We start from the raw sequence: 23,501 nt of genomic DNA, 5'->3' as shown, positions 1-23,501 counted from the left end.
TCATGATTCCAATTTTATAACATTCTGGAAATGACCAAAGTATAGAAATAGAGCTCAGATTAGTGGTTGCCAGGGGCTGAGAAGGGGTGAGGGCGGGAGGGAGGAGGGTACGGCCCTAAAAGGGCACCACGCAGGAGGGATATTTGTGGTGATGGAAATGTTCATATCTTGACTGTTTCAATGTCAATAGCAATGTTGTAGAGATAGTTTTGCAAGATGTTGTCATTGGGGGAGACTGGGTAAAGGGTACACAGAGTCTCTCTGTATTGTATCTTATAACTGCATGTGAATCTACAAGTACCTCAAAATAAAAAGTTTAATTGAAAAAATATGTAGGTGACAATAGTGCAGACAGAGGGTGGATTGGGCAAAAATTTATGAGGATGAGAGAAGGAAGAAGTTTGGGAAACCCCACTTTAGAGAAGATTTTTTTTTTTTTTATTGTGAAAACTCTTTTTGTTGCTGTTGGCCAAAACTCTTGCAGAGGTTTCTGGTGGTGAAAACAGTTTGCTGGGACGGATCAAATGCCAGAGGCTTTATGGGCTGTGGTTTGAAGCAAAGCAGGTGGGGTCAAGTTTGGAAGATGCATGGGGAGGTCAGGAGGTTGAGGCCCGGGGAGGGGGGCGGCCACCACCCCCCCTGGCAGTGTGGGGCTGGTTAGCTCAGGCCCAGGGCCCGAGGCTACTGGGAGTCCACCACAGAGACCATCCAGGGAAATTTTCAGGGGAAGGGAAGCAACCCCCTAAGAAGTTCCTTGGGCAAGCCTGGGCAAGGCTGAGGCCCAGTGTCCTGGAGGCAGGGGCGTGGACTCCATGGTGAGTGCTGCGGTCTTGGACCCTCCATGCCTCAGGCCTGTCCCTCCGAGGAACCTGGACGGGGGCTGGACTTGCAGGCATTCTCATTTCTCAGGATTTCATTGTTCAGGGGTGGCCTTTGGTTTGATTTTGTATGTTTGGTCTAAAGCAGTGGTTTGTGTGCATCAGAATCACTGAGATTTCCTGGAGCTGCTCCCAGAGATGTGGATATCATAGGTCTGGGGTGGGGCAGGGAATTCGCATTTCTAACAAGTTTCAAAGTGATGCTGATCCTTCTGGCCTAGAGACCACACTTTGAGAACCACTTCTACATGAAAACCAGGGGAAGGAGACCCTCCCTCCCAGAGGAAGCCCTCAGCTGTGTCCCATCCTTGTTTGGCACAGCTGAGGAGGCCTGTGGTCTGTGACCCTAGCAGGGCAGTGACGGTACCTGCACGGGCCTGAGGGGCAGTGAGGTGAGTGTGTGTGCGGGGGTGACCGAGGGGAATGGGGTTTGGACTTGAGGGCAAAGTCTCAGGGGGATGTAGAAGGGGAGTACTGGGTGTGCGGAGGGTGGAGAGGAGGCCGGGGGAGGCAGGAGTGGCAGCAGACCTCTGGGATAGAGGCGCTGAGGCAGCTATGGGAGCGTATGCGGGTGGGGAGGGGGGCGCTGAGGAGGTCACTGGGGGGCCCTGGGGAAGGCTAGGCTGTGGAGGCCCCGGAGTCATGTAGGGGATAGGGGAGCAATGGGGGTGCATGTGATTCCTGAAGAAGTTGAAGGGTTGAGATTGGGGGGCTGGGCGCTGATGTGGGGTTCAGCTTTCAGGGGCTGAGAGGTGATGTGAGGGGCAGTGAGGTGACTATGTGTGCGGGGGTGATGTGAGATTGGGATTTGGGGCCGAGGGACGGGCGGTGGAGCTGCCCGGGGTCCCAGGGCGAGCTGGGGGGCGGAAGCGCGTGTCCCGCGGCTCGGAGGAATACGGCGGGGGCGGGGCGCCGGGCGGGGCGGGGCCGCGCGGGGGTGGGGCAGCGCCGCCGAGGCCCCGCGGGAGCCGGAGCCGGAGCAGGAGCCAGGCGGCCGCGCCTCCCTCGCCGTCCCCGCCCGGAGCCCGGCGCCGCCGCCCCGCCGCCCTGCCGCCCCCGCCGGCCGCGCCGTGACGCGGGCATGAGCCTGGCCCGCCGCCCGCCGAGCAAGCGCCCCCGGCCCGGGCCGCGGCGCCCAGGTAACCAGGGGGCGCGAGGCGGGGAGGGGGCCCTAGGCCGCGCCCGAGCCCGCGAGAGACGCTCGGTGACTCCCACCTGAGAACTCGCCAAGCTCGAGGGGGCCTTCCTGCTCTGCGGGGAGTCTCGCGCCCCCCAAAGCCAGCCCAGGGCCCTGAAACTATTCCCTGAACCCCACTTACCCCCAGCTTTCATCTCCGGGGAGCCCGGGTCCGGGCCGACCTCACCCCTACCCGACTCGTACCCATCGGAGAAGCCCAGGGCCCTGTCCTCCCTGCCCCTGGGTCTGAAGGGGCATCACCCAGCCGATCGCAGCCCCCCTCCTCCTCCCCGCTTTCCTGCTCCCTGTGGCCCCTTGCTCTCTCAACTCCCCCAAATTCCAAGAGAGAAAATCTCTACTTCAGTTGCCCCCACTGCCCACCTCCACCTGTAAATGGTTCCTATCCTACAGCTTAAACTCGTGGATCAGCTGCTTCCTTTCCTTGCACCTTTCTCCCCTGGCCGTGGGGTCCTGCCCATCTTCTCCCCCAGGGCCCCCAAGGCCCTGCTCCCAGTGAAATGCTTTCTGTCACTGCAGAGGGGCATGAGTGGAGGCTGGGCCCCTGGGTGATGTGGGCAGAGCAGGGCCTCAGTGCAGCCCGCTTGCCCCAAGCTGGGGGTGCACGGCAGTTACCAGGACACTTGGATGGAGGGTTTGGGGTGGAGGGGTCTGAAAGTCAAGGGCAGTGAGGGGCCTGGCTGGATTCTAGATAGTGGTTAAAGGTGGGGCTTGTTTAGCACGGGTTCTTTTCTTGCCCCTTTTAGAGGAATGTGGCTCCAGTGCGGGCCATTCCTCTTCCCGACCTGGGATGGGTCCCAGGAGCTGTGCCCCCTCCCGCTCAGTTGCTTGCCTCTCTGTGCCTGGGCTACTTCTAACCCTTTCCTCCTGGGCAGGGCAGCAAGGCTGGGCATGACCTCACCCCACAACCCTGGCCAAAGTGGGGCCGCCTGGCCAGGCCTGGACACAGTGTCAGCAGCGCTCTCTCCCTCGAGGCTGTCTTGAACCAAACTGTGGCTCTGGGCCCCGGCTGGCTCTCCAGGAACAACAGTTTGCTGGCCATGACAGTCAGCACTGGGACAGCCCTGGGGTCCAGGGAGTTGGGAGCCCACCCGTGCTCACACTCCTCTGGAAGGTGAGCTGGGTCCCGCCAGGTGGATGTTGGCGGTCGTGGGAGAAAGGATGAGGAAGGCAGGTCCTGGAGAGCGTTATGCTTTCAGTCCCCAAACACTGAATGTAGACTCTGCACTCGGCACTGTTCTAGGTGCCGGACGGTGCTCTTAACTAGACAGACAAGGCCTGCCATCAGGGAGCTGACATTCTAGGGACTTCTATGAGACAGAGAGCGGTGAGTAGCAAACGAACAGTTGAAGGAACGAGAAAATCCTCTATTGATGCCTGCGATCAAGACAGTGAGACTGGATGTTGTGAGAGAGGCTGACTGGCCCGGCGCCTTTGGCCAAGTGGTCAGGGAGGGCCTCTCTGGGGAGACAGCCTTTGAGCCAAGACCCAAATGAAGCGGTAACATGGACCCTGGGACCACCTGAGGGAACAGTGTTGTAGGTGGGGAACAGCAAGTGGTCCTGTGTGGGAAGAAGTTAAGTGTGTTGAGGAACAGGAGGAAGGCCAGCATGGTAGAGCATTCTGAGCAAGGGAGAGATGAGGCTGGAAGGGTCGGCAGGGGACCCGGAGAGAGCGGATGGCAGTGGTGTGGGGGCATAGCACCACTTTCCTGACTTAAGGGCCCAGGAGACACCGAGGCTGTTCAGATGTCCCCTCCTCCCGCCGGTCCTCTCTGCCTGGTGGGTATTTGATCTGTCTTTGCCCCCCACCTTGGATGAGAGCGGCAGTGTTTCAGGGGTGCTTCCTTGTGGGGATTTTCCTGGGCGGAGGCGGGGCGGGGGAGCCCCTCCTGGCCCCTGACCACAATCACACTGGGGGAGAGAGAGCCAGACCACAGGTGATGGGAAACGTCTCTGGTGCTGGAGAGAATCCCGCCGATAGGATCTTTGCCATGGAGCAGAGACAGCGAGCGAGCGGACACTGAGCCCGGGTCCAGGTGGGGCGGCCTCTGAAGCCCCGATAAGATCCAATCTGTCATGGAGTGAGGAGGCCCAGCGAGGCGGGCAGCCACTCCCGCTCAGTCATTGGTTGCCAACAGCAGCGAGTGGCGTTTGTTCTGGAGCCAAAGCCTCCAGGCAGAATCCAGGTGCAGGGAGGAAGTGCTCAGAGCGGCTGCCATGGGGCAGGTGGGCCCTGCCCGCCCCTCTGCTGGGCACCAGGGAGTCTCCCTCCCCCCTCCCCCAACAGGGCACCTGCCCTTCCTGGGGAGAGGGGCGTTTCAGAGTCCCGCTCTCTCTGCAGAGAGGCCAGTGGTGGCCTGGCCCAGGGCGGGTTGGTGGTGCTGTCTCTGGTTGAGCAGTGGTGTTGATGCCAGGCTGGGAGGAGGAATGGGGGGCCCTTGCTTCCCCCTGCAGTGTTGAGGGGGCTGCTGGGCACCCTGCTTAGCTTCTCTAGCTTCACAGCTGAACCCCCAGGCCTGAGAACTCAGGTCCTCTCCATTTAGTGGGGCATTCCTCCCTGCAGCAGGCTCGTGAGAGGCAGAGCTGGTGGCACAGGAGTGACGGGGAAAGGGGCCCCCAGGACGGCAGGGCAGGGGCTGCCTCAGCCTGGGTCCTGGCCTGCTCAGCTCAGCCTGGGGGCCGCCTCTCTTGCTTAACACAGTGCAGCCCCTCGGGGGGATGGGTTGGCTCCGGTTCCCCCACTCACCTTGATCCTGTTGCCCATCAGATTTGTGGGTCCACCTCTTGGCCCTTCTCCCTCCCTCTCTAGCCCCCAACTCCCCATTGTTTGACCATTCTGGGCCCCAGGCTGGGTCTTGCTCTTGCAAACTTCATTAGGGACTGAGTACGGTCAGCATTCCCGGTGACTCGGGGCCAGAGAGAGCCGCCAGGCCCTGTGCCACCCAGGCTTCCCCTGGAAGGTTGCTCTTTCAGCTGGTTTATTTCTGTGGGGCTGATTCTAGCGCTTGGGGTATAGGGTGGGGTGTGGGCCTAAGGATAGACATGGCAGGGGTGCTCCTGAGAGCTGCGGTCACTCTGGCATGTCCCTGGGAAGGTACCTCGTGGAGCCAGGAAGGAGCAGGCCTGCACTGGGCCCGCGGAAGGCTGGGTTATGCTGCTTTTACAGCCCTTGGCTGGGCAGCAGCTCTCGAAATAAAAACAGCCCTTGGAGTTTTCGGGGCAGGAGCTCTGGATCCAAAGGGGGCAGGCAGGTGCCTCATGGATTCATTTCCTCACTTAAAGTAGGTGAATTTGTCCTCTTTTTTTTTTTTTTTTACTGATGGGGAAACTGAGGCACTGAGACGTTAAGTGGCTTGCCCAGGACCCCCTGGCCAGCTAGATTCACATTTCTGCCTGTGCCACATCCTAGGCTGCCTTGGATGAACCCAGGGGCCCCGTGTGTTCTCCTAGGTGTGTTCTGAAAGGGGCCTTCCATGCTGCGGACGCCCAGCCAGTGGCTGGCCTGCTGTCATCCCGGAGGGGAATTATACGGGCTGGTCCTTGCATGGGGGCAAGGCAGCCCAGGGACAGGTGGTGGAGACAGAGCGGGGAAAATTGACCCATCTCTGACTGCCAGTGTCCAGGTGCAGCAGGGCTGTTGGGGGCCAGTGCCAGGGAAGGGACCCCACACCAGACCTCACAGGAAGAAAGCAGACCACTTGGGTGTGGGAGGGTCTTGGACCCCAGGGGGCTGGACAGAGGGAGTGAATGGGCAGGGAGGCAGTGGAGGGGGTGCTGAAGAGGCTTTCAGGGTGCAAGTGGGATAAGGGAGCATTACCCTCTTTCCCCTCCCTGTGTCGCGTGTGCCCACTGGGGTAGTCCCATCTGTTCCTTGTTAGGGCCTCAATAGGCAGGCCTCCAGGAGATTAATTAATGCCAAGCTGCTGGCAGATCCAGCAGCGTGCCTGCCCTGGGGCCCCGTCCTGGCAGCACAGATGCCCAGCTGACTCCAGAAATGCTGCTCTGTTCCCACCCAGCGATCCTGGAAACATGGGGGGCCATGTTGCTGGCACAGCCCTGCCCCTGAGCCTGGATGGCAGAGAGGGCTTAGGTGGTGGCAGGCAGCCAGAGATGGCCACCGGACGTTCCACCCTGGGCCTGCCTCCATCACCCACTCTGGAACTTCTCATTCATCCCTGGCTGTGCGCAGGGCTTGCTGTGTGACCTTAGCCATGCCGCTTATCCTCTCTGGGTAACTTTCTTTTCCCCATCCGTAAAATGGGTTGGACTGGGTCATCCGTGAGACACTCCCCTCTTCCCTGAGTCTGAGTCTTCCTTATCTCTTGATCTGCCTGATTCTGAGTGGCCCCTGCTGGCACCTCTTTTCTCGTTCCATGTTGATGTCCCCTTGGTGCCCTTCACTGTTGTCCAGCTGTGTCCTCTGCCCCAGGCCCCAATTCTAGTTTGAATTGCTCGTTCTCCCTGTAATTAACTCCTGCCTGTGCTTGGGACAGGGGTGGGGGGGGTTGGGGGCGGTGGGGGGGTGGCCACTGCATGGCCTGGCCAGAGCCAGGGCCCAGCACCAGGGCCAGGGCGAGGCATCTGCTTCCGCAGTGGCCACCTCCACTGGCCCAACATATTCCTGAGGCTTATCTGGGGGCCCGCCCTGCTGGACTCTGCCCTCCCACCCAGGAAGCAGTGCCCAGAGGCGCTGCCGCGGAGTTTCAGGGGCTGGGAGCAGGGCCTGAGGTGACGATTCTCAGCCTCCCGCCTGGGGCTGGAGGTATAGGTGGGGTGGGGCAGGGGGATTTGGGGGTCTGCTGAGACTGACAAAGCAAATTGTCCTTAACCTCCGGGGTGTGGGGTTCACTCAAACGCCAGACTCAGTGCCATCTCCTGGGACCTCCCCCCATCTCTGGGCAGGCTCTCCCGTGGGGGCTCCTGTGCACAGGAGGGGGCCTTGCTCTGAGGAAGTTGCTTTAAGTCTGCCCCAAGTTGTAAAAGGAGACAGGGCTGGACAGCAGGTCCTGCGCCCCCTCCCTTCCTTTGCCCCCAGCTCCACAGCGGGAGCCAGAGCCAGCCCTCCCAAGAAGGGGTTAACTGCCAGCCCAGCCATGAGGGAGGGGACTGGGCTGGACCATTTTCCTCGCTGCTGCCTCCACCTCGCTTTTCCTGAATGGTTCTGTCGTCCTGGGGTGTGGAGGGAAGGGGAGGAATAAGGGCGGGCAGAGGGAGGGAGGGAGGGGTGGAGTGTGGGAAGGGGAAGGAAAAAAGAGCGAGACAGCCAGGGGAAGAGAAAGATGTCACTGTCTAATCTCCCTGTCATTCTATTTCCAGCAGGCACTGGGCGAAGGAGCTGCTAGAACAATGCTGAGGCGGGCGAGGTGAGGAGCTGCCCGGCGAGGCAGCCCCGACGGAGTGTCTCGAACAGGTGATCGGAGGAGCTGGAAACCGAGGCCACCTGGGCGTCCCTCCCCTCGCCTCGGTGGAGCCCAGGAGCCCCAGAGACAGTGGGGAAACCATGGCGACCAATTTCAACGACATCGTCAAGCAAGGCTACGTGAAGATGAAGAGCAGGAAGCTCGGGGTGAGCCACCCTCGAGGGGCCCTGCCGAGGGCCGGGCGGAGGACCTGGTCTGGAGCGGGTCGGGCTGTGCTGCCGCCCGCCTGCGGCCCGGCGTGGTGCATTTGTGGTCTCGAGGCTTCTGGCCCACGGGCTGCCTGGCATGTGCCTGGGCCTGGCCCTCCCTGCTGCAGCCCCCGCCCCAGCAGGGTTGGCTGGCATCTCAGCGGCCGGGCCAGCGGGGGCAGCCGATGGGCAGGAGGCGCCCCTGCTATTGTTGAAGTTGTCGCCAGGGCAGTGGCAGGAGCGGCTGGAAATGCTGGGCTGTGTCTGTGCTGAGACCCGGCTTCTCACTTCCCCCGCCTCCCCATTTCTCCCTCCCCTCTCGTGGCCTCTTTCCTTTTAAGTGCCTCATCTCCTCCTGCTTTCCGTTGCTTTCTGTATCCGGGATTTATTTATTTACCTCTGGTGGTTGCTTTTCCTGGTAGAGAAGTGTTTGTGAAGGAGGGTGGCTGGTTGTGGGGGCAGGGCGGCGGTGGGAGGGGTGCAGAGGCTGATATCTGAGTGGTTTGTGAATAAACCTGGGGCAGGACGGCCGTGGCTCTGGGACAGGCTTCTTGCCTCCAAGTTATTGGCAGGGTTTTGTGCTTGTGCGGTGGCGCGGTGTTTGGCCCTGAGCTGGGGTCTTGGAGGATCTGTAGGGATGAGGCCTCAGATGCACCTCTGCTGGGTGGGCACCCTCTCCCACCCCCTACTGGTGAAGACCCCCCAGAAGGCATGAGCCCCAGAGACCAACTTAATGATCTTGGGGAGGTTGTCCAGGAGCTCCCTCTGTTCCCCTGCGGACCCTCCCCCACTTCCAGTGAGGGGGTCTCCCCAGTAGGAAGGAAAGCCCTGGGGACTGGGTGGCCCACATCTTGGGTTTTACCCTGGGGTCTCTGGTCCCTGCCTCCCTCCCCGCCCCTCCCCCATTACCTCGATGGGGGTGGGGGTGGGATCAGGCTGCTCGAGGCTTCCTGGCTCAACCTGAGTGGGGTGGGGAGGACCAGGGCTCTGATACCCGGCTTCCCTGCCTGGGCACCAGACTGGGCAGGACTGGCCTTGGAGAGGGGTGCTTCTTGCCCCCTTCCCCTGCTGTGGCCCCCGAGGGCCCCTTTGGGGGGCGTTCTGTCCAGGCAGGGGGCGGCAGCTGAGCTGGTGGGCATGTTTGGAGTCTTATCTGGATTTGAATTTGTGTCTCAGCTTGGGCCCCAGCCTAGGAGACCGGGCGGGGGCGCCGTCGGCCACTCTGCTCTTGCCCTGAGAGAGGGATGAATGGTCCACTTGGAGCACAGAACAAGGAGAGAGACTGAGGCTGAGGTGGGAGGCAAGAGGGTAGGGACCCAGCTTCTAGTCTGGCTCCCCATTGCTGTGGGCTGGACCTAGCAGGTCCCCAGGGGCCAGCTGGCTGAGGGCCTGTCCAGGGCAGAGTGTACCAGGACGGCAAGCCACTTTGGGCAGCCACTTGGGCTCGGTATCAGACTTGTTCCAGGAGGAGACCTGGGAACCCAAAGCAGGCGCAGCCAGGGGGAGGGGTTGGGAGCTGGGTGTGGCCAGGCTCAGTCAGGGCCCCCCCCCCACCCCGACTCAGGGAATTCAGCTACCCCTTGCAGACCTGATGTGAGGGGCTGCGATCACCCTGCCATTCTTGTCCCAGAGGAGCCATTCTTGTCTCAGCCCACCGAGGTGAGGGGGGAGGGGCTGGAGGAGATTGGGAGCAGACCTTCCTACCTGCCAGGGCCTTCCTCCTGCAGCAGAGCTGTGGCAGAATGTTTCTGAAGTGCTGATCAAAGACCTGGGAGAAGTGGGGAAGGAGGGCTCTTGAGCGCAGAGGCTCCCTGGGGCTGTGTGTGTGTGTGTGTGTGTGTGTGTATCCTGTAACCAGGCAACCAGAGTGCTCGGGCCCCCAGGCCTTCTGCCCCTGACGCTGCAGGCTTCGTGGAGCCCAACCTGCCAGGGCATATCTGGGTTGGCAGCATTCATTCATTCATCCATCCATCCATCCATCCATTCACAGTCCCTTCATATGGTCATTCAGTTCAGCAGAGAGAGCTCTGTTAACGAGGCTGTCAGGCTGTGAGGGTTCTGAGAATAAAATAGTCTCTGCTGGGAGCCAAGGCCTGCTGCGGTTTGGGTGGATAGGCCAGGGGCTGAGCCAGGGTCATGGGTGCAGGGGCATACATGCCTCCTAGAGTCCCAGACAGGAGCCAGAAATAGCCTGGTTCTGAGTAGCTTCTTGGGATGGGGACTGCTGGGACCCTGTCTGCCGAGGATCTGGCACCCGCAGGGCTGGGGGAGGGGCCGGGGATGGGGCCCAGAGGCCCCTTCGCCTCCTCTGCTGTACTCTCTGCCACCCCTTGGTCTCCCTACTGTTTGTCAGTGAAAGGAGCACCAGAGATTCCTGGGGAACGGGCTCTTCCAGGCTTCTGAAGTGCCTGCTGAAAGAGTAGGCACATCCCAGGCACAGACTGGGTTGGAAGAGAGCCAAAGAGCTATGTAAGGACGGGTCAGCAGTCTGAGCAGGTGGCTGGGGCCTCCCCTTGAGGGGTTGACAGGCCAGGTTGCTCCTTTAGCCCTAGAGGATGGTCAGCTCCCTCCTCCCTGGCTCCTTGCCCCTTGGGAAGAGTTGATGACGCTATCGAGAATTTAGGCAGTTTTAGACACAGGGTCATTGGCAGTGGTTGGGACAAGGAGGGAACCTTGCCAGGGAAGGCATGTGCTCTGGGAAAACCCCAGGATCTTGGGTCTGCCCCTTTACCTCTGAGAGCCTCTCGGTTCACAGAGAGGGAGTGTTGCCCACGTCAGGAGCTCTCTCTGGCTCTGAGAACAAGGGCTGCAGTGATGTGCAGGCAGGAAGTGGGCAGGGGTCTAATTCCCGTCCCTAGGACCCTCCCTCCATGGTGGCTGGCGCTGCTGGAGCCCCGGGCAGAACGTTAGCGCAGTGGGCTCTGAGTATCAGCTCTGGATCTAGACAGCCTGTTTTAAATACCAGCTCCATCATTTATTAGCTGTTACTTAACTTTTTGGTGCCTCAGTTTTCCTGTCTATAAAGTGGAGATAATAGAACCCACCTCGAGTGGCCCTGGGGAGATGAACTGTGTAGAGTGCTAATATCCAAAAGTACAAATAGGAAGCATTCAGTAAATGCTGGCTGCTTATATTAAACTCACAGCTGAGCTCATGGTCGGTGGTGACTCAGGAGAGCGCCCTTTGTGAAATAGCCTTTCGGAGCCAGCCAAGAAATGAATGCCTTTCAATTTGGGGAGGGAGTCTCTCCCCTGGGGGTCTGTCATGCTGGTGTCACCTGTCCCCAGGTTTCTCCTGGACTGGGGCTCTGGGGAAGGCTGTGTGGCACTGCCCCCTGCGGTAGGCAGGGGTAACTGCAGGGCCATACTGGGTGGGAGGGGTCCGGGAAGGCCTGATCCCCTTGCTGTCTTGCCCTACAGATCTACCGGCGGTGCTGGCTGGTGTTCCGGAAATCCTCCAGTAAGGGGCCCCAGCGGCTGGAGAAGTATCCGGATGAGAAGTCAGTGTGCCTCCGAGGCTGCCCCAAGGTTAGGGGGCCTGGGCCCTAGCTCCCCCAACCTGTAAGCAATGATGATTTAAGAGTCCTGAGGTCCGAGAGCACTCTCCTGCGGGTGGCAGAGCTGTGGGGGATGCAGAGGGAGGCGCTCCAGCCTGGTTGAGTCCCCTGTGGTGCTGTCCCAGGTGACTGAGATCAGCAATGTCAAGTGTGTCACGCGGCTCCCCAAGGAGACCAAGAGGCAGGCAGTGGCCATCATATTCACTGACGACTCGGCACGTACCTTCACCTGCGACTCAGGTGAGGAGCTGGGGCTGCAGGCCTCCATCCAGCCTCCCCTGGGCCAGTCGTGGTCCAGGGGTCCAGCCGGGAGGAGGCAGAGCAGGGCTAGCCCTGGCTGGTAGGATGTGTGCAGGGGGAGATGGAGGTGGGGGTGCCTCTGAGGGAGCAGGCCCCCAGGATGAGGTGGGGCAGGCAGGCAGAATCTACTGGTGTTGCCTTCCCTGCCTTGCATGGTGGGATAACTCAGGCTGGGGGAGTCTGAGCTGGCAGCGTGATGAGGTCCCCTTTTCTCCAGAGCTGGAGGCGGAGGAGTGGTACAAGACACTGTCTGTGGAGTGTCTGGGGTCGCGGCTCAACGATATCAGTCTGGGAGAGCCAGACCTCCTGGCCCCAGGGGTGCAGTGTGAGCAGACAGGTGAGGCCTGGCGCTGGCACTGGGGTGCGAAGGGGAGAGGGGAGGAGGCCTCGCCCCCGGGGAGCTCCAGGCTGGCTCATCCCCTCCCACTCCAGATCGCTTCAACGTCTTCCTGTTGCCCTGCCCCAACCTGGATGTGTACGGCGAGTGCAAGCTGCAGATCACCCACGAGAACATCTACCTCTGGGACATACACAACCCCCGCGTGAAGCTCGTCTCGTGGCCCCTGTGCTCGCTGCGCCGCTATGGCCGGGACGCCACTCGCTTCACTTTTGAGGCTGGCCGGTAGGACCCTCTCAGCTCCCCACCCTGTCCCACCATGGTCATGATACTGGTTGCCATTCACTCTGTCAGGCACTTGCTGGGAGCTTAAGTTATTCAGCGGCCTAGCAATCCGAGAGGGAACGTGATATTCCCACATTACAAATGACAGCGGGCAGCCCAGAAGTCAAAGGGCTCCAGTCAGATGCTGGCGCTGGCATTTACTAGCTCTCTGATTGTGGACCTGAGTCTGTTTCCTCCTCTGTCACGTAGGGGGTCATAAAAGTAGCTAACCTCATAGAATTCTGGTGAGGACTGGGTGTCCCAGCACTTGAACTCTGGAGCCAGCTTGCCTAAACTTCAATTCTGTATAATCCTCTGTATAACTTGGGTTAACTTACTTACCTTCTGTATGCCTCAGTTTCCTCATCTGTAAAGTGGTTTGAGAAAACTCGTCCTAATGAGGAGCCTGTAATAGTGCATAGACCAGAGCAGGTGCTGGAGACAACAGAATGGGTTCATTTTTGTAAAGCATTTAGACACCGCCTGGCACATAGGAAATGCTTGAGCTGTGTGTCAGACCCCCGGCTAACAGCCCTGCCTGTTCCCCAGAGGGCCGGGGGTCAGGAGAGCCCAGCCAAGCATGTGCATTGCGTGGTGGCGTCCCCACCACCTTGCCCTCCGTGCTACTTGTCCCCAGGATGTGCGACGCTGGGGAAGGGCTCTACACCTTCCAGACTCAGGAGGGGGAGCAGATTTACCAGCGGGTCCACAGCGCCACCCTGGCCATTGCCGAGCAGCACAAGCGGGTCCTGCTAGAAATGGAGAAGAACGTGAGGGTGAGGCAGTGGGCGTCTCAGTCCAGGGTTCAGGGGAGGCTGGTGGGTGGGCAGTCCGAGTGCCTGGAGTGTCAGCTGTGTCCACTTAGTGTGTACACAGTAGAGGCAGGCTAGGTCTTGGGCTGGGGGCTCAGGGGTCAACCACCGCCCCCAGGGCTAAAGGGAGGGACCCCCTTCTCTGGCCCGCAGCTGCTGAACAAGGGCACGGAACACTACTCCTATCCCTGCACGCCCACCACCATGCTGCCCCGCAGTGCCTACTGGCACCACATCACGGGTTCCCAGAACATCGCCGACGCCACCAGCTATGCCGGTGAGTCCCTGCAGGCCCATAGTCACCTACCACCAGGCTGTGGAGCACAAGGCCTTCTGGGTAAGGGGTCTTTTCACCTGGACCTGAGCCCTGAGCCTGCCTTTGTGTCCACAGGTGAGGGGTATGGGGCCGCCCAGGCCAGCTCAGAAACGGACCTCCTCAACAGATTCATCCTGCTAAAGCCAAAGCCCAGCCAGGGGGACAGCAGCGAAGCCAAGGCTCCGTCCCAGTGACAGCAGGGCTGGCGCGCACCATGACTGCTGGGGCTGCCAGCCGCGGGGCTGACTGCAGCCTACTCTGGACAGCCTCAAGGGGCTTTGGCCAGGAGCCTGGAGAAAGGGAGCAAGGTGTCCCTTCCTTGCCCCCAAGGGTGAGGCTGGACCAAGGCAACGGGCTGGCCACAGCACCTGAGCATGTGTGAGGGGCTGGAGCTCCCCTGGGACTAGATACTGTTAATGATTTTAATATATACGGCTTATGACATATTCTATATGCGAGTCCCCCTGTCCCTCCCCACCACACACACATTTTTTAATCCCGTGACCAGGCCCCAGTCAAGGCTGTTTTGGGTGTGAGGGCTGCCGTTTCCCTGTGCTCCGTGGCGCACCCTCCTGCTGCCAGGACCTGCTTGAGCTGCCAGGGCCGGAGGAAGGAGATGACAATCACAACTCTCGGCGGGCGCTCTGACTGCTGTCTTTTCCCGGGCAGCCCAGGGGCTAAGACAGCAGGTGGCTTCTCAGTTCCTCTGGGCCTCGAGGGGCACAGGCAGGGTCCGAACTTACACTGGGCCACTTGGCAGCCTTGCACTTGGAGTCTGAAGCAGTGCTATCTGGTTGACACCTCAGGTGAAAATCCGGTTTTAAAATGTAATTTCTGCCCAGGCTCCTTCCTGCTTTTAGGCTGAGCAGATACCCTGGGGGTGGGGTGGGGGTGCTGATAAGCTCAGCCAGGTGGAGGGTGGCAGGAGGATGGCCCGTCCCAGTCCCGAGCCCGCCTGCTCCAGGGCCAGGCTGGGGGGAAAGCTGCAGTAGGACTGCTGCGGGGAGCACCCCTGCTACCCCCTCACTGATGGGGTGTGGGGCAAGGCCCCAAGGGCCTCCTGCCTTGTGTTTGCCACCCTCTGGCCAGCCCAAAGCACGCAGAAACCGAGCCTTCCCGTTTCCTCCTCCCCACATGGTGCTGAGGCTCCCTGCTGAATGCAATTAAAGCAATCGATCTCCTAGTGCTGGTACTTACTGACTACCGAGCAGAAGGGCTATCTTTCTATTCACATCAAACCTTTGGGTGCGTGTGTGTTTCTTTTTTTAATACTTTAGGGTTCTGATTTGTGGGAACAGACCTTGTTGTAAATAACCACTATTCAAGTCCTGACAGGAGGATGATAAAGCAAGAGGCCCCTTCTGACAGAGCCCTGGAGCCAGGGAGGCGGCCGCAGCCAGCTCAGCTCTGAACCTGACCCAGGGAGCGACCAGCCAGAGGAGTATGCCAGCCTGAAGAAGGGAGCCCGCAGCCAAAGGCCCTGGAGAGGGAGGCAGAGCTGACTGGCTCAGCTAGTGGCACGATGATGCATGAAGGAGATTATGTTGTGCTCTTTATTGCCAAAAATAAAAACTTTTAAAAAGACAACTGCTGATCAATAAATATCCCTTCCTTTCTGTACTGGATATCCGTTCTCTCCAGACGCCTCCCACCAGGCTGCCTATTGACTACTCTGGGTATGTTCCTCCCTCCAGGGCTAAGGGGTCACGGCCAGACCTTCACCAAGGCCACCCTTGCTGCTCCCCCCACAAATTAAATAATCGGACTACTGGCAAGTGAAGTTTGTAACTGATGGGTAGAGAATGAAATACAAGGTTTATATGCGGGGAGGGGGCATCAGCCAGTGTCTTAACACTATTCTCAAAGGGCTCTCTAATTAGGGACACAGGAATTTGAGTGAAGTGCCAGTAGGCTGGCCCTGGGCAGGGACTGGAAGGGATTGTAGGCAGCCTCAACGAGGGTTCTAGCACTCAACCCTAACACCGGAAACCTAAGGTACAACTGTGAAAATTCCAACTTTTGGACAGAAAGGGTTTGAAGTAAAGCGCTGAAATGATCAGAAGAGGAGGCGAGTCCAGCTCAGTGGTTCTCACTGGGGAAGCAGTACGGCCTCCTCCAGGCGCATCAGGACACAGAGGAGCAGGGATGTTCTGGGGAGCACTACTGGCAGTTGGCAGGCAGGGCCAGGGATGCCACATGTAAATACTGTCCTGCCTCAAATCCCAGTGGCACTCTGGTAATCTAGCTGGGACAGAGCACAGCTGGGATGTTCTCCCCTTCCCCACTGCTACCCTTCTAGTTGGCGGCTTGCCAAGAAGCCTGAGCCACAGCTGTCCAGACTGCCGAAGCTGGAAGTCTCCAGGGGGAGACCTGAAATCCTGCTGCTGGCTCCGGTGCCCTTTCTGCTGACCCGGCGAGTGCGGCTAGTTGATAGTGAGGACGTCACTCTGGATCTCATGGCTCAGCTGGGTCTGTAAATCGCTCAGCTTCTTCTTCAGTCCAGAGAGGGCTGAGAGGACGATGGTTTCGGGGCGCAGAGAGCCACAGGACTCCACGTTGTAGTAAAACCTGAGACGTGAGAGCCCGGTGAGAGCCGACCGTGAGGCAGGCTGGCTGGCCCGAGCTTTGGCCGTGGCCCACCCTCTCCCCTTCTGGGTCCTGACTCCCTTCCTACCAGGAACTTGACCTTGCCCCAGGGTGGACTTCCAACCTTTCACACACAGCGGTCCCAATGCACTCTGCAGGACCTCAAGGCTACAGCCACTTCAAAAAGATACTGTGAAAACCTCAAAACGCTTGTCTGGCTGTATTCCACACCGAGGAGAGTGGATGGTCAAGTAAGCAGTGTCACACGCCTCAGCATCCTCATGTTCATCACTAGAAGGCCTGCGTCAGCTGTGGCCCCAGGTTGATCCCCTTCTCTGGGGGTTGAACATCAGAAGAGGAACAGCTTGCCAAACTGGAGGGCCCGGCCACCCTTTCTCAGTGACCCAGAGAGGGGTGATAAACTGCCCCAGGATGAGCACGTCACGTGCTCGGCAGTTATCAGCTCCTCCTCAGCCCACAGGAACGGGGACGTGAGGGAAAGGGTCTCGCTAACTCAGAGCCTGCCCTAGACTGTGCCTTCTTACACACTTTACCTTCACGTGCTGGACCAAGGTCTTACCTCTCCGGCTTCCCGTTGGGGTCGTAGGGAGCCTGTGACTCATCTTCATCCAGCTCTGAATACTCGCTCTTTGGCCTGAGGTCAAACACAGGTCAGCACAGGGTTGCTACTGCGCTTTTAGGGCACCTATGTCCACAGCGAGCCTGCCCCACCTCAGTCACTGGGAACCATTTCCACACCCACCACCCCAAATGCCCGCCTTCACTCCCAACAGGAATGTACCATTCCTCCGGCTTGGGGTACACCGTGTGTCTCAGGGCATTGTCAGGATCGTATTCAAAAGCCACCCCTGCAGTAGGGTTCCACTTGGCATGTTCTTTGCCAAAGCCCTTTTTGGCATAGGCTCGAAGTCTCAGCTCCTGGCCCTTTCTCAGCTTGACGATGAGGATGTCTGTGGGAGAGGTGTGAGTCAGTCAAGGGCCAGGAGAGGTACGGTCCTCCAATTTTTTGACCTGGAGTGCCACTGAAGACCAGGCAGCATGAGAGGCCGCGTCTGGTCTCTGCCTCTCTGCTGGCCTGCAAAGTGACAGGTCAAGTACACATCCACACTCTCACTTGAGCCCTTACCGTCCTGCTCCACGTAGTCATTGGGGTCATTATCTCGGTTCCGGGATGTCACCTGTAGGGAGCTCAAACAGAGGCATTTATTAGCTGCTCATCTCCCCCATCACCTCTTCCTGCCACCTCCTTCCAGCACGTCCAGAGCACAATCTGCCAAACCAGGGAGAGGACGCCTAGAACGAGGTGGTGGACGTGCCCACTGGGACCCAATCTGTGCTGGTGATCGGACTCCAACCCTTACTTCACGGCTGTGACAGCCTGCTCAGTCACAACAGTACCACGGGGGCCAGAGGGCACGGAGCACCAACATGGCTTCTGCCCACCCTGGCAAGAGCCCGGAACTCTCCGCACCCTAGGCACCAGGTTCGGGTTAAGGCAGAGGGTAACAGGGAAAGTCAGTCTTGTATGAATCCACCCCAGTCCGGCCCACTTGGGGCCAGGAGAAGAGGGAAGGCCGTGGGCAGGGAGGATGTCCTCAGACACTGACTGGAATCACCCGGGGGCTGTTGGAGATGAGGTCTCGTGACGTGACGTGGCGAGTCTGGTCTTCGTTGCACCGCACGTCCAGGGTGAACTCCACCGAGCACTCAGGGCAGAACTCTTCACACGTGCAGTCCTGGGGCGGGAAGAGGAGCAGGAAGGGGTCTATGGAGAGACGGCGAATCCTGAGCTCCCTGTTGCTAATTCCAGTTCCGTAAGTTTCTTCATCTGTCTCCAGGCTCTCGTGGGCTGCGCTAAGCCGGTGCCCCACTCTCAGGCTGCTCAGGTGCGGGCACTCCCCAGTTTAGAGACAACCTAGACACGCGGGCACCATGTCTCCTTCCCACTCCCCCCCGGCTGCCACCACTGCGAGCCGCACTAACATCTCACCCGGGCCTCGGAGGGCTCTTCCTCAGAGAACCAAGGGGGTGAGAGGAAGATTCTTTCACACTCCACAGTTCAGCTTCCCATGAACTAAGCGGACTAGCTCAGGAATGTAATCATCATTTAAATTAAAACGATGGAGTGAACAATAGAAAAAACTCGCTTTCAAGTTCCAGCTACTAACCTTTTCTAAAAAAACCTTTCTATTGTGGAAAAACTGCAAACATTCACAAAAGCAACAGACTGCCATTGCATAACCATCACTCAGCTTCATTAATTACCAAGTTTGCCATTCTTTCAACAACTGATTCTGAAACAACCGCTTCCCATGTCAGCGACTATCTGCTACAGTTTAACTTCAGGCAAGAAGAGAGTTACTAGAAAGTAATTAAGCAAACTGTTCTCACACCAGTGAGGAAAACCCAACCTCCTTCTGATGTTTTCAAGACGACGAGGGAAAGCTAGAGGCCATCACACACAGGGGAGGTGCGACGGCAACCCGGCCCCTCGAGACCGAATCACTCTTAGCAATGAAATGAAGAACCAAAATGTAATGGAAGATAAAAATATGAAAAGGTACTCAACCTAAAAAAAAAAGTATAATTAAGAGAGGAGTCTGTTCGAGATTAAAAGAGACTAAAGAGGTACAACAACCACATGCGATGCATGAATCTTGACTGGATCATGGACCCACAAACAAAAAACAATTAAGGACATTGTGGGGACAACTAGGAAAATCTGAATATGGACTGTATACAGACAGCACATATTAATGCTAACTTTCTTGGGCATGATAATAGTGTGGTTATGTAAGAAAATATCCTTATTTTTACGACATGCATGCTAAAGTAGTTCAAGGAGAAGTGTCATGATTTCTGCAACTTTCTCTCAAATGGTTCAGCAAAAATAACATATATATAAAAAATAATGCAAAAGTAGCAAAACATTAAGAATTGGTAACTACAGGTTTAAAGAAAATGGGTATCTGTTCTATTTTTTAAACTTTTCTGTAGATTTTTCAGAAAGAGTAAAACAAAACACCATACCTCTTTGTTCAGTAAATGTAATACTAGAAAAAAACGTAATGGAAGGAACCGGTAGGTCATAGAGCATGCTTATCTTTATATAAGATATTGCCAAACTGCTCTTCAGTTGGTTGTACAACTGTTCCCACCAGTATCTATGATGTTTTATTTCTTAAAAACAGAAATCTGAAGATGTGAAGCAAATATGTCAAAATGTTAAAACCTCACAAGTGGTTTGGTGGGAGCATGAGTATTTGTTGTATTAGCTCCACACTTTGCAGTGTGCTTGAATACTTCTTTTAAAATATACACATACATTTACAAAATATATCAAATTAGCCACCATAAAAATGACATGCCCTTGGGAATATTAGAAAATGGGTTGATTCAGGATCACCCAAAGCCATCAAGAGGGAACAGTCTCAAGCTGTCATCTAACGCAGCCCTGGTAAAAGATGCAGGTAGCCTAATTCTGCCCCACTCCCTCCCTAGGCCAAGGCCTGTTAACTACCATCAGAGAGCAAACGCAGTCCTAGGGGAATGAAGCCATGTTTAACTAGCAGAACCTATGCGGTGAGGCACAAATCTGGCAGACACCAGTACTCCAGTCTCCCAGGTCCCTCTGTGGGACAGTTCTCACTCCCTCTGCTCCTTCTCCTCACCCCCCTAACCTTCTGTTGACTCCCATTAGCCTCCTAGGCCCGTTACTGGGAAGAGATGCTCTGGAAAGCAGAGTCTGAACAGATAACACTCTGAAAAGGAACAGCCCCCCGTTCAGTATAAATGGGCATTCTGGCGCATCCTCCCTCTTGTGGGTCTGGCTAACGAGACTCCCTGATGCCCCGCAAGCCTAATCAATCTGAGGCCCCATCACAACCGAGGACCAATGCCTGCCTTAGGCTCTAGACATCTCCACGTTGTCTTTCTTAAAGCTGGAAGCGAGATGTCCCTCTGAGAACTGAAGCCCCCTGCCTCCCCCACCCTGACCCCTAACGTTCCATCACGCGGCATACCCGGGAGTACTGCAGCTTGTCCACAATGTCGTCACTAGTGAGCGGGATCAATCCTGGAAGACACAGAAGGGCACTTTAAAGACAGCCAAGGGGCCAAGCCCAAGGGAGAATCTAGACGTCCCCTGGGGAGTGAGGAGGCTTCCTCCTCTGACACTAGGCACAGCCCCTCCCTTTAACTTTCCCAAACCTGGCACTCACCAAGCCTGTGCGCGATGAACTCGTCATGAAGGACTGAGGAATTGGCATCAATCTGAACCCAGTCGATGGCTAAAAAAGGAAGGAAGCAGAGAAGCAGACATGCAGGTCGGCCACCAAATTCCCCGAAAGACTTAGAGCAGTGGTTCTCAAGATTTAGGAATCGTCTAATGCTCACCAAATTGCAGATGCCTGGGCCCGGCTGCCAGAGACTCTGATCCCACAGCTCGAGAGAGGGCCTAGGAATCTGCTTTTTTTTTTTTTTTTTTAATTTTATTTATTTTTTCCCCCAAAGCCCCAGCAGATAGCTGCATGTCATAGCTGCACATCCTTCCAGCTGCTGCACGTGGGACGCGGCCCCAGCATGGCCGGAGAAGCGGTGCGCCGGTGCGCGCCTGGGACCCGAACTCGGGCCGCCAGCAGCGGAGCGCGTGCACCCAACTGCCAAGCCACGGGGCCGGCCCAGGAATCTGCTTTTTAACAAGAACCACACACACCACACTCCACTTCCCTGCTCGGGTGGATTTAATGCAGGAGTTCCTTGTACCACCCATAAAAACACTGACTTAGAGAACATGGGAATGGAAACATGTTTCTTTGAGTTGAGTATTTCCATGAGAAGCACTTAAATCCGCTATTCATGCCGACACCAAATTGAAGAACACAAACTATTTGGGCACTTAAAAGCTGGGAAAACCTCATAGAAGTAACACAGACTTATAGTCCATATCTCATTTTATGATATAATGACTAGATTACCTGATTTAGCACTTTATTATCACTGAATTAACTAATGTTCACAGAATTCCTTTAGTGAGCAAGGCACGCCACGTGTAAAACCCAGTCCCTACCAGCAATGAGCTAGTAGGAGGGTAAAGACTGCACTGTCACAAACACACTTGACTTAAACACACATTTTCTCATTCATTCATAAATAAACACCTGCACACAAACAAGTCAATTCAGAAATCAAATGGCATTGGAGCCCAAGTGCCAAAGGCGGGGCCTGGACACGAGGAACGTAAGTCAGGAGAGGACCAGACACAACCATGCCCCAACCTGCTTTGTCCTATGCTTCTGATCGCTTCCCCAGCCCAAGCCAAACAAGGACCAGGAGCCCAGCCTTCCTGCCTCTGCCTCTTTCCTGCCTCTACCCCCGCCCCCCACTTACCCTCTTGCATGCAGGTTAAATCCTGAGCCCCCTATAAACCAAGCCTGTGGGCCCCCACAACACAGACACCATCACTGCCTCCCTGTAAGCTCCGCCCTCACTAGACTCTGTCCAGACTGAAGGCACTGGTCCTACTTTGCCTCGCATTGTCTTTGTGTAGGTCTGGTCTCTACCTCAAGCTTGGAAAATTCCTTGGGGAGGGGTCTTCAAGGGCTTACCTTGGGTGTCCTAGCTGTGGCCTGGAATGTAGCAAGTGCTCAAGATTATCTGCAGAACTGAGTGTGTGGGCAAGGTGGCATTTAGATTCAGAACGTCAGGGCTGCATCACAAAGTACAACCGCCTCATTCCACTCGGGAGGAAACTGAGGCCCAGAGACACAGAGTGATTAGGCAGAGGGAGGACCAGCACTCCAAGCTCCGAGTTGAAGAAGTGACTGGAGGTGGGAACGGTGGAAAGCCTACAATGTACCGCTCACTTGGCCTGCTTGTTTCCTTAGGAGTCTGCAACTGGATGCAGCAGCTATGACTCAGATTTCTTTTTCTTAACCCAAACTCTGAGGTGACATTCAGAAAACATCCATGATATATTTGTAAACGTGCAAAACACCTGGAGAGGGGCGGCTGGAACCAGAACGGAGCCAGCCCCTCCCTCCTCTAAGCGCCAGCAGCACTGCAGCTGTGCCTCTCCTGAACGACCGATCCACGGCCTTCTTGCGTTAGTGTTGTCTGTGGATTCATCTCTCCCCGCGACTTCACTGCGAGCTCCACCAGGGCAAGCAGCCCGGACTATCCGGCTTGCATTCCCACGCCTAGCACACTGCCTGGCACCTACAAGCTCCATAAATGCAGCTGAAGGAAGAGATTCCTAAAAACACACCCACCAGAACTGGACACTCAAGCAACGCAAGGCCCGTTAATGTACATTAACTCACTTAACTCTTGATACCACCCTGATGACTACCACTGGTGTCCGCACAGTACACAGGAAACTGCAGCAGTTTAATAACCTGCCCAAGTTCCACAGAGACAGTAAGTGAAAACGGCGCTCGAGCCCAAGTCCGCAGACTCCGGAACCCATGCTCTTCACCAACACATGTGAAGAGCGCTCTGAGCGGCCCGCGAGCCGCGGAGGTGGCCAGGGGCGGCCCCGGGCCCAGGGCCCAGCTCCGCTGGAGTCTCCAGCACTGCCGGTTCTCGGCCCCGCCAGGCCCGGCCCAAGGCTGCGGCAGGGGCCCTACGGCGCACAGGGGTGGGCGCCCCGGGAACGAGGGGGCGGGCTCGCTTACCTATTATGGGCACCTCGGCGATGAAGACCCTCCGAATGGAGTTGGCCACCCTGAGGGATGGAAAGCGAGCGGCGTGAGGGCCCCGCAGCCCCGGAGGCCGAGCCCGCCCCGCGGCCCCCAGACCGGAGGGACCGAGCCCCGCCCGCCCGGCCCCGGCGCTCCGAGCCCCAGCCTCTTCCCTCCGCGGCCTTACGCCAGGTCCGTGTTCTCGATGATGAACTTGACGTTCTCGTCCGTCAGCTCCGTGATGCGCACGGTCGGCTGGTTGGCGTACGGCATCGCGCCCGGCCCCGCGCGCCAGCCCCCCGGGCTCCGCCGCCGTCCCCGGAAGTCGGCCAGCGCGGCCCCCGCCGCTTCCGCCCAGACGCGCTCACAGCGCCGCCTGCCGCCCGGAGGCCGGCCCGCTCCGGCCCGACGTCTCAGGCCGCTTGTGGGTTTTAAATGCACCAGGTTCAACCTTCTTGGAGCGAGATTTGGCAAAACGGGCACACGCCCTTGACTCAACAATAACACGTCTAGGAATTCATCCTGCAAAATACTTGCCGTTGTAAGCAAAGATTGTGTACAGGGGCCTTCGCTGCAGCACTGTTTGTAACGCTAAAGATAATAATAAAACTAACAGTCCATGGACAGAGACCTGGTTAAATACTAAAACATAGGAATACTATGAAGCCTGTAAAAAGAATGAAGTAAGTTTGTACATTAGTGGAAAAACAAAATATACTTTAGCAAAGTATAGTTGAATGATAGGTATATTCTTGTTCCCTTCCACCCCCAAGTCTGGATTATGCTCTTCCAAAACTGCCAGAAAATACAATGCTCTTTACTTGAATGTATCATCTACAGTCCTGTGTAGCTATGGTGGGCGGGTGGGGCTCTTCATCTCTGCGCC

General features: G+C 57.2%; 2 protein-coding genes across 4 annotated transcripts; one reads left to right on the top strand and one right to left on the bottom strand.

Moving 5' to 3' along the window:
• The first annotated feature begins 1,022 nt into the window (after positions 1-1,022).
• On the top strand, positions 1,023-14,673 carry DOK4 (docking protein 4). 3 transcript variants are annotated; one of them, XM_058527891.1, is made up of 9 exons: positions 1,924-2,017; positions 7,392-7,641; positions 11,103-11,210; positions 11,365-11,479; positions 11,757-11,876; positions 11,972-12,161; positions 12,838-12,976; positions 13,166-13,289; positions 13,404-14,673. In XM_058527891.1, exons 2-9 carry the CDS (start codon positions 7,576-7,578, stop codon positions 13,520-13,522), a joined length of 981 nt encoding a protein of 326 aa, XP_058383874.1. In that variant the 5' UTR covers positions 1,924-2,017; positions 7,392-7,575; the 3' UTR covers positions 13,523-14,673. The 3 variants fall into 3 exon arrangements, with proteins under 3 accessions (XP_058383873.1, XP_058383872.1, XP_058383874.1); XM_058527890.1 differs by lacking the exon at positions 1,924-2,017 and adding an exon at positions 1,023-1,270 and having other exon boundaries at positions 13,166-14,673; XM_058527889.1 differs by having other exon boundaries at positions 1,920-2,017; positions 13,166-14,673.
• POLR2C (RNA polymerase II subunit C) lies at positions 14,585-22,920 on the bottom strand. Its single transcript, XM_058527892.1, has 9 exons — positions 22,803-22,920; positions 22,610-22,659; positions 20,156-20,224; positions 19,958-20,010; positions 17,543-17,671; positions 17,062-17,113; positions 16,717-16,885; positions 16,495-16,569; positions 14,585-15,896 (listed from the first exon to the last, which is right to left on the bottom strand). Exons 1-9 carry the CDS (start codon positions 22,886-22,888, stop codon positions 15,752-15,754), a joined length of 828 nt encoding a protein of 275 aa, XP_058383875.1. The 5' UTR covers positions 22,889-22,920; the 3' UTR covers positions 14,585-15,751.
• Between the last annotated feature and the right edge of the window lie 581 nt (positions 22,921-23,501).

The sequence above is a fragment of the Diceros bicornis genome, chromosome 32 (genome assembly GCF_020826845.1).
Source record: "Diceros bicornis minor isolate mBicDic1 chromosome 32, mDicBic1.mat.cur, whole genome shotgun sequence".
Classification (NCBI taxonomy): domain Eukaryota; kingdom Metazoa; phylum Chordata; class Mammalia; order Perissodactyla; family Rhinocerotidae; genus Diceros; species Diceros bicornis.
The sequence above is the reverse complement of the archived record's forward strand: the minus strand, read 5'-3'. Positions and strand labels throughout refer to the sequence as shown.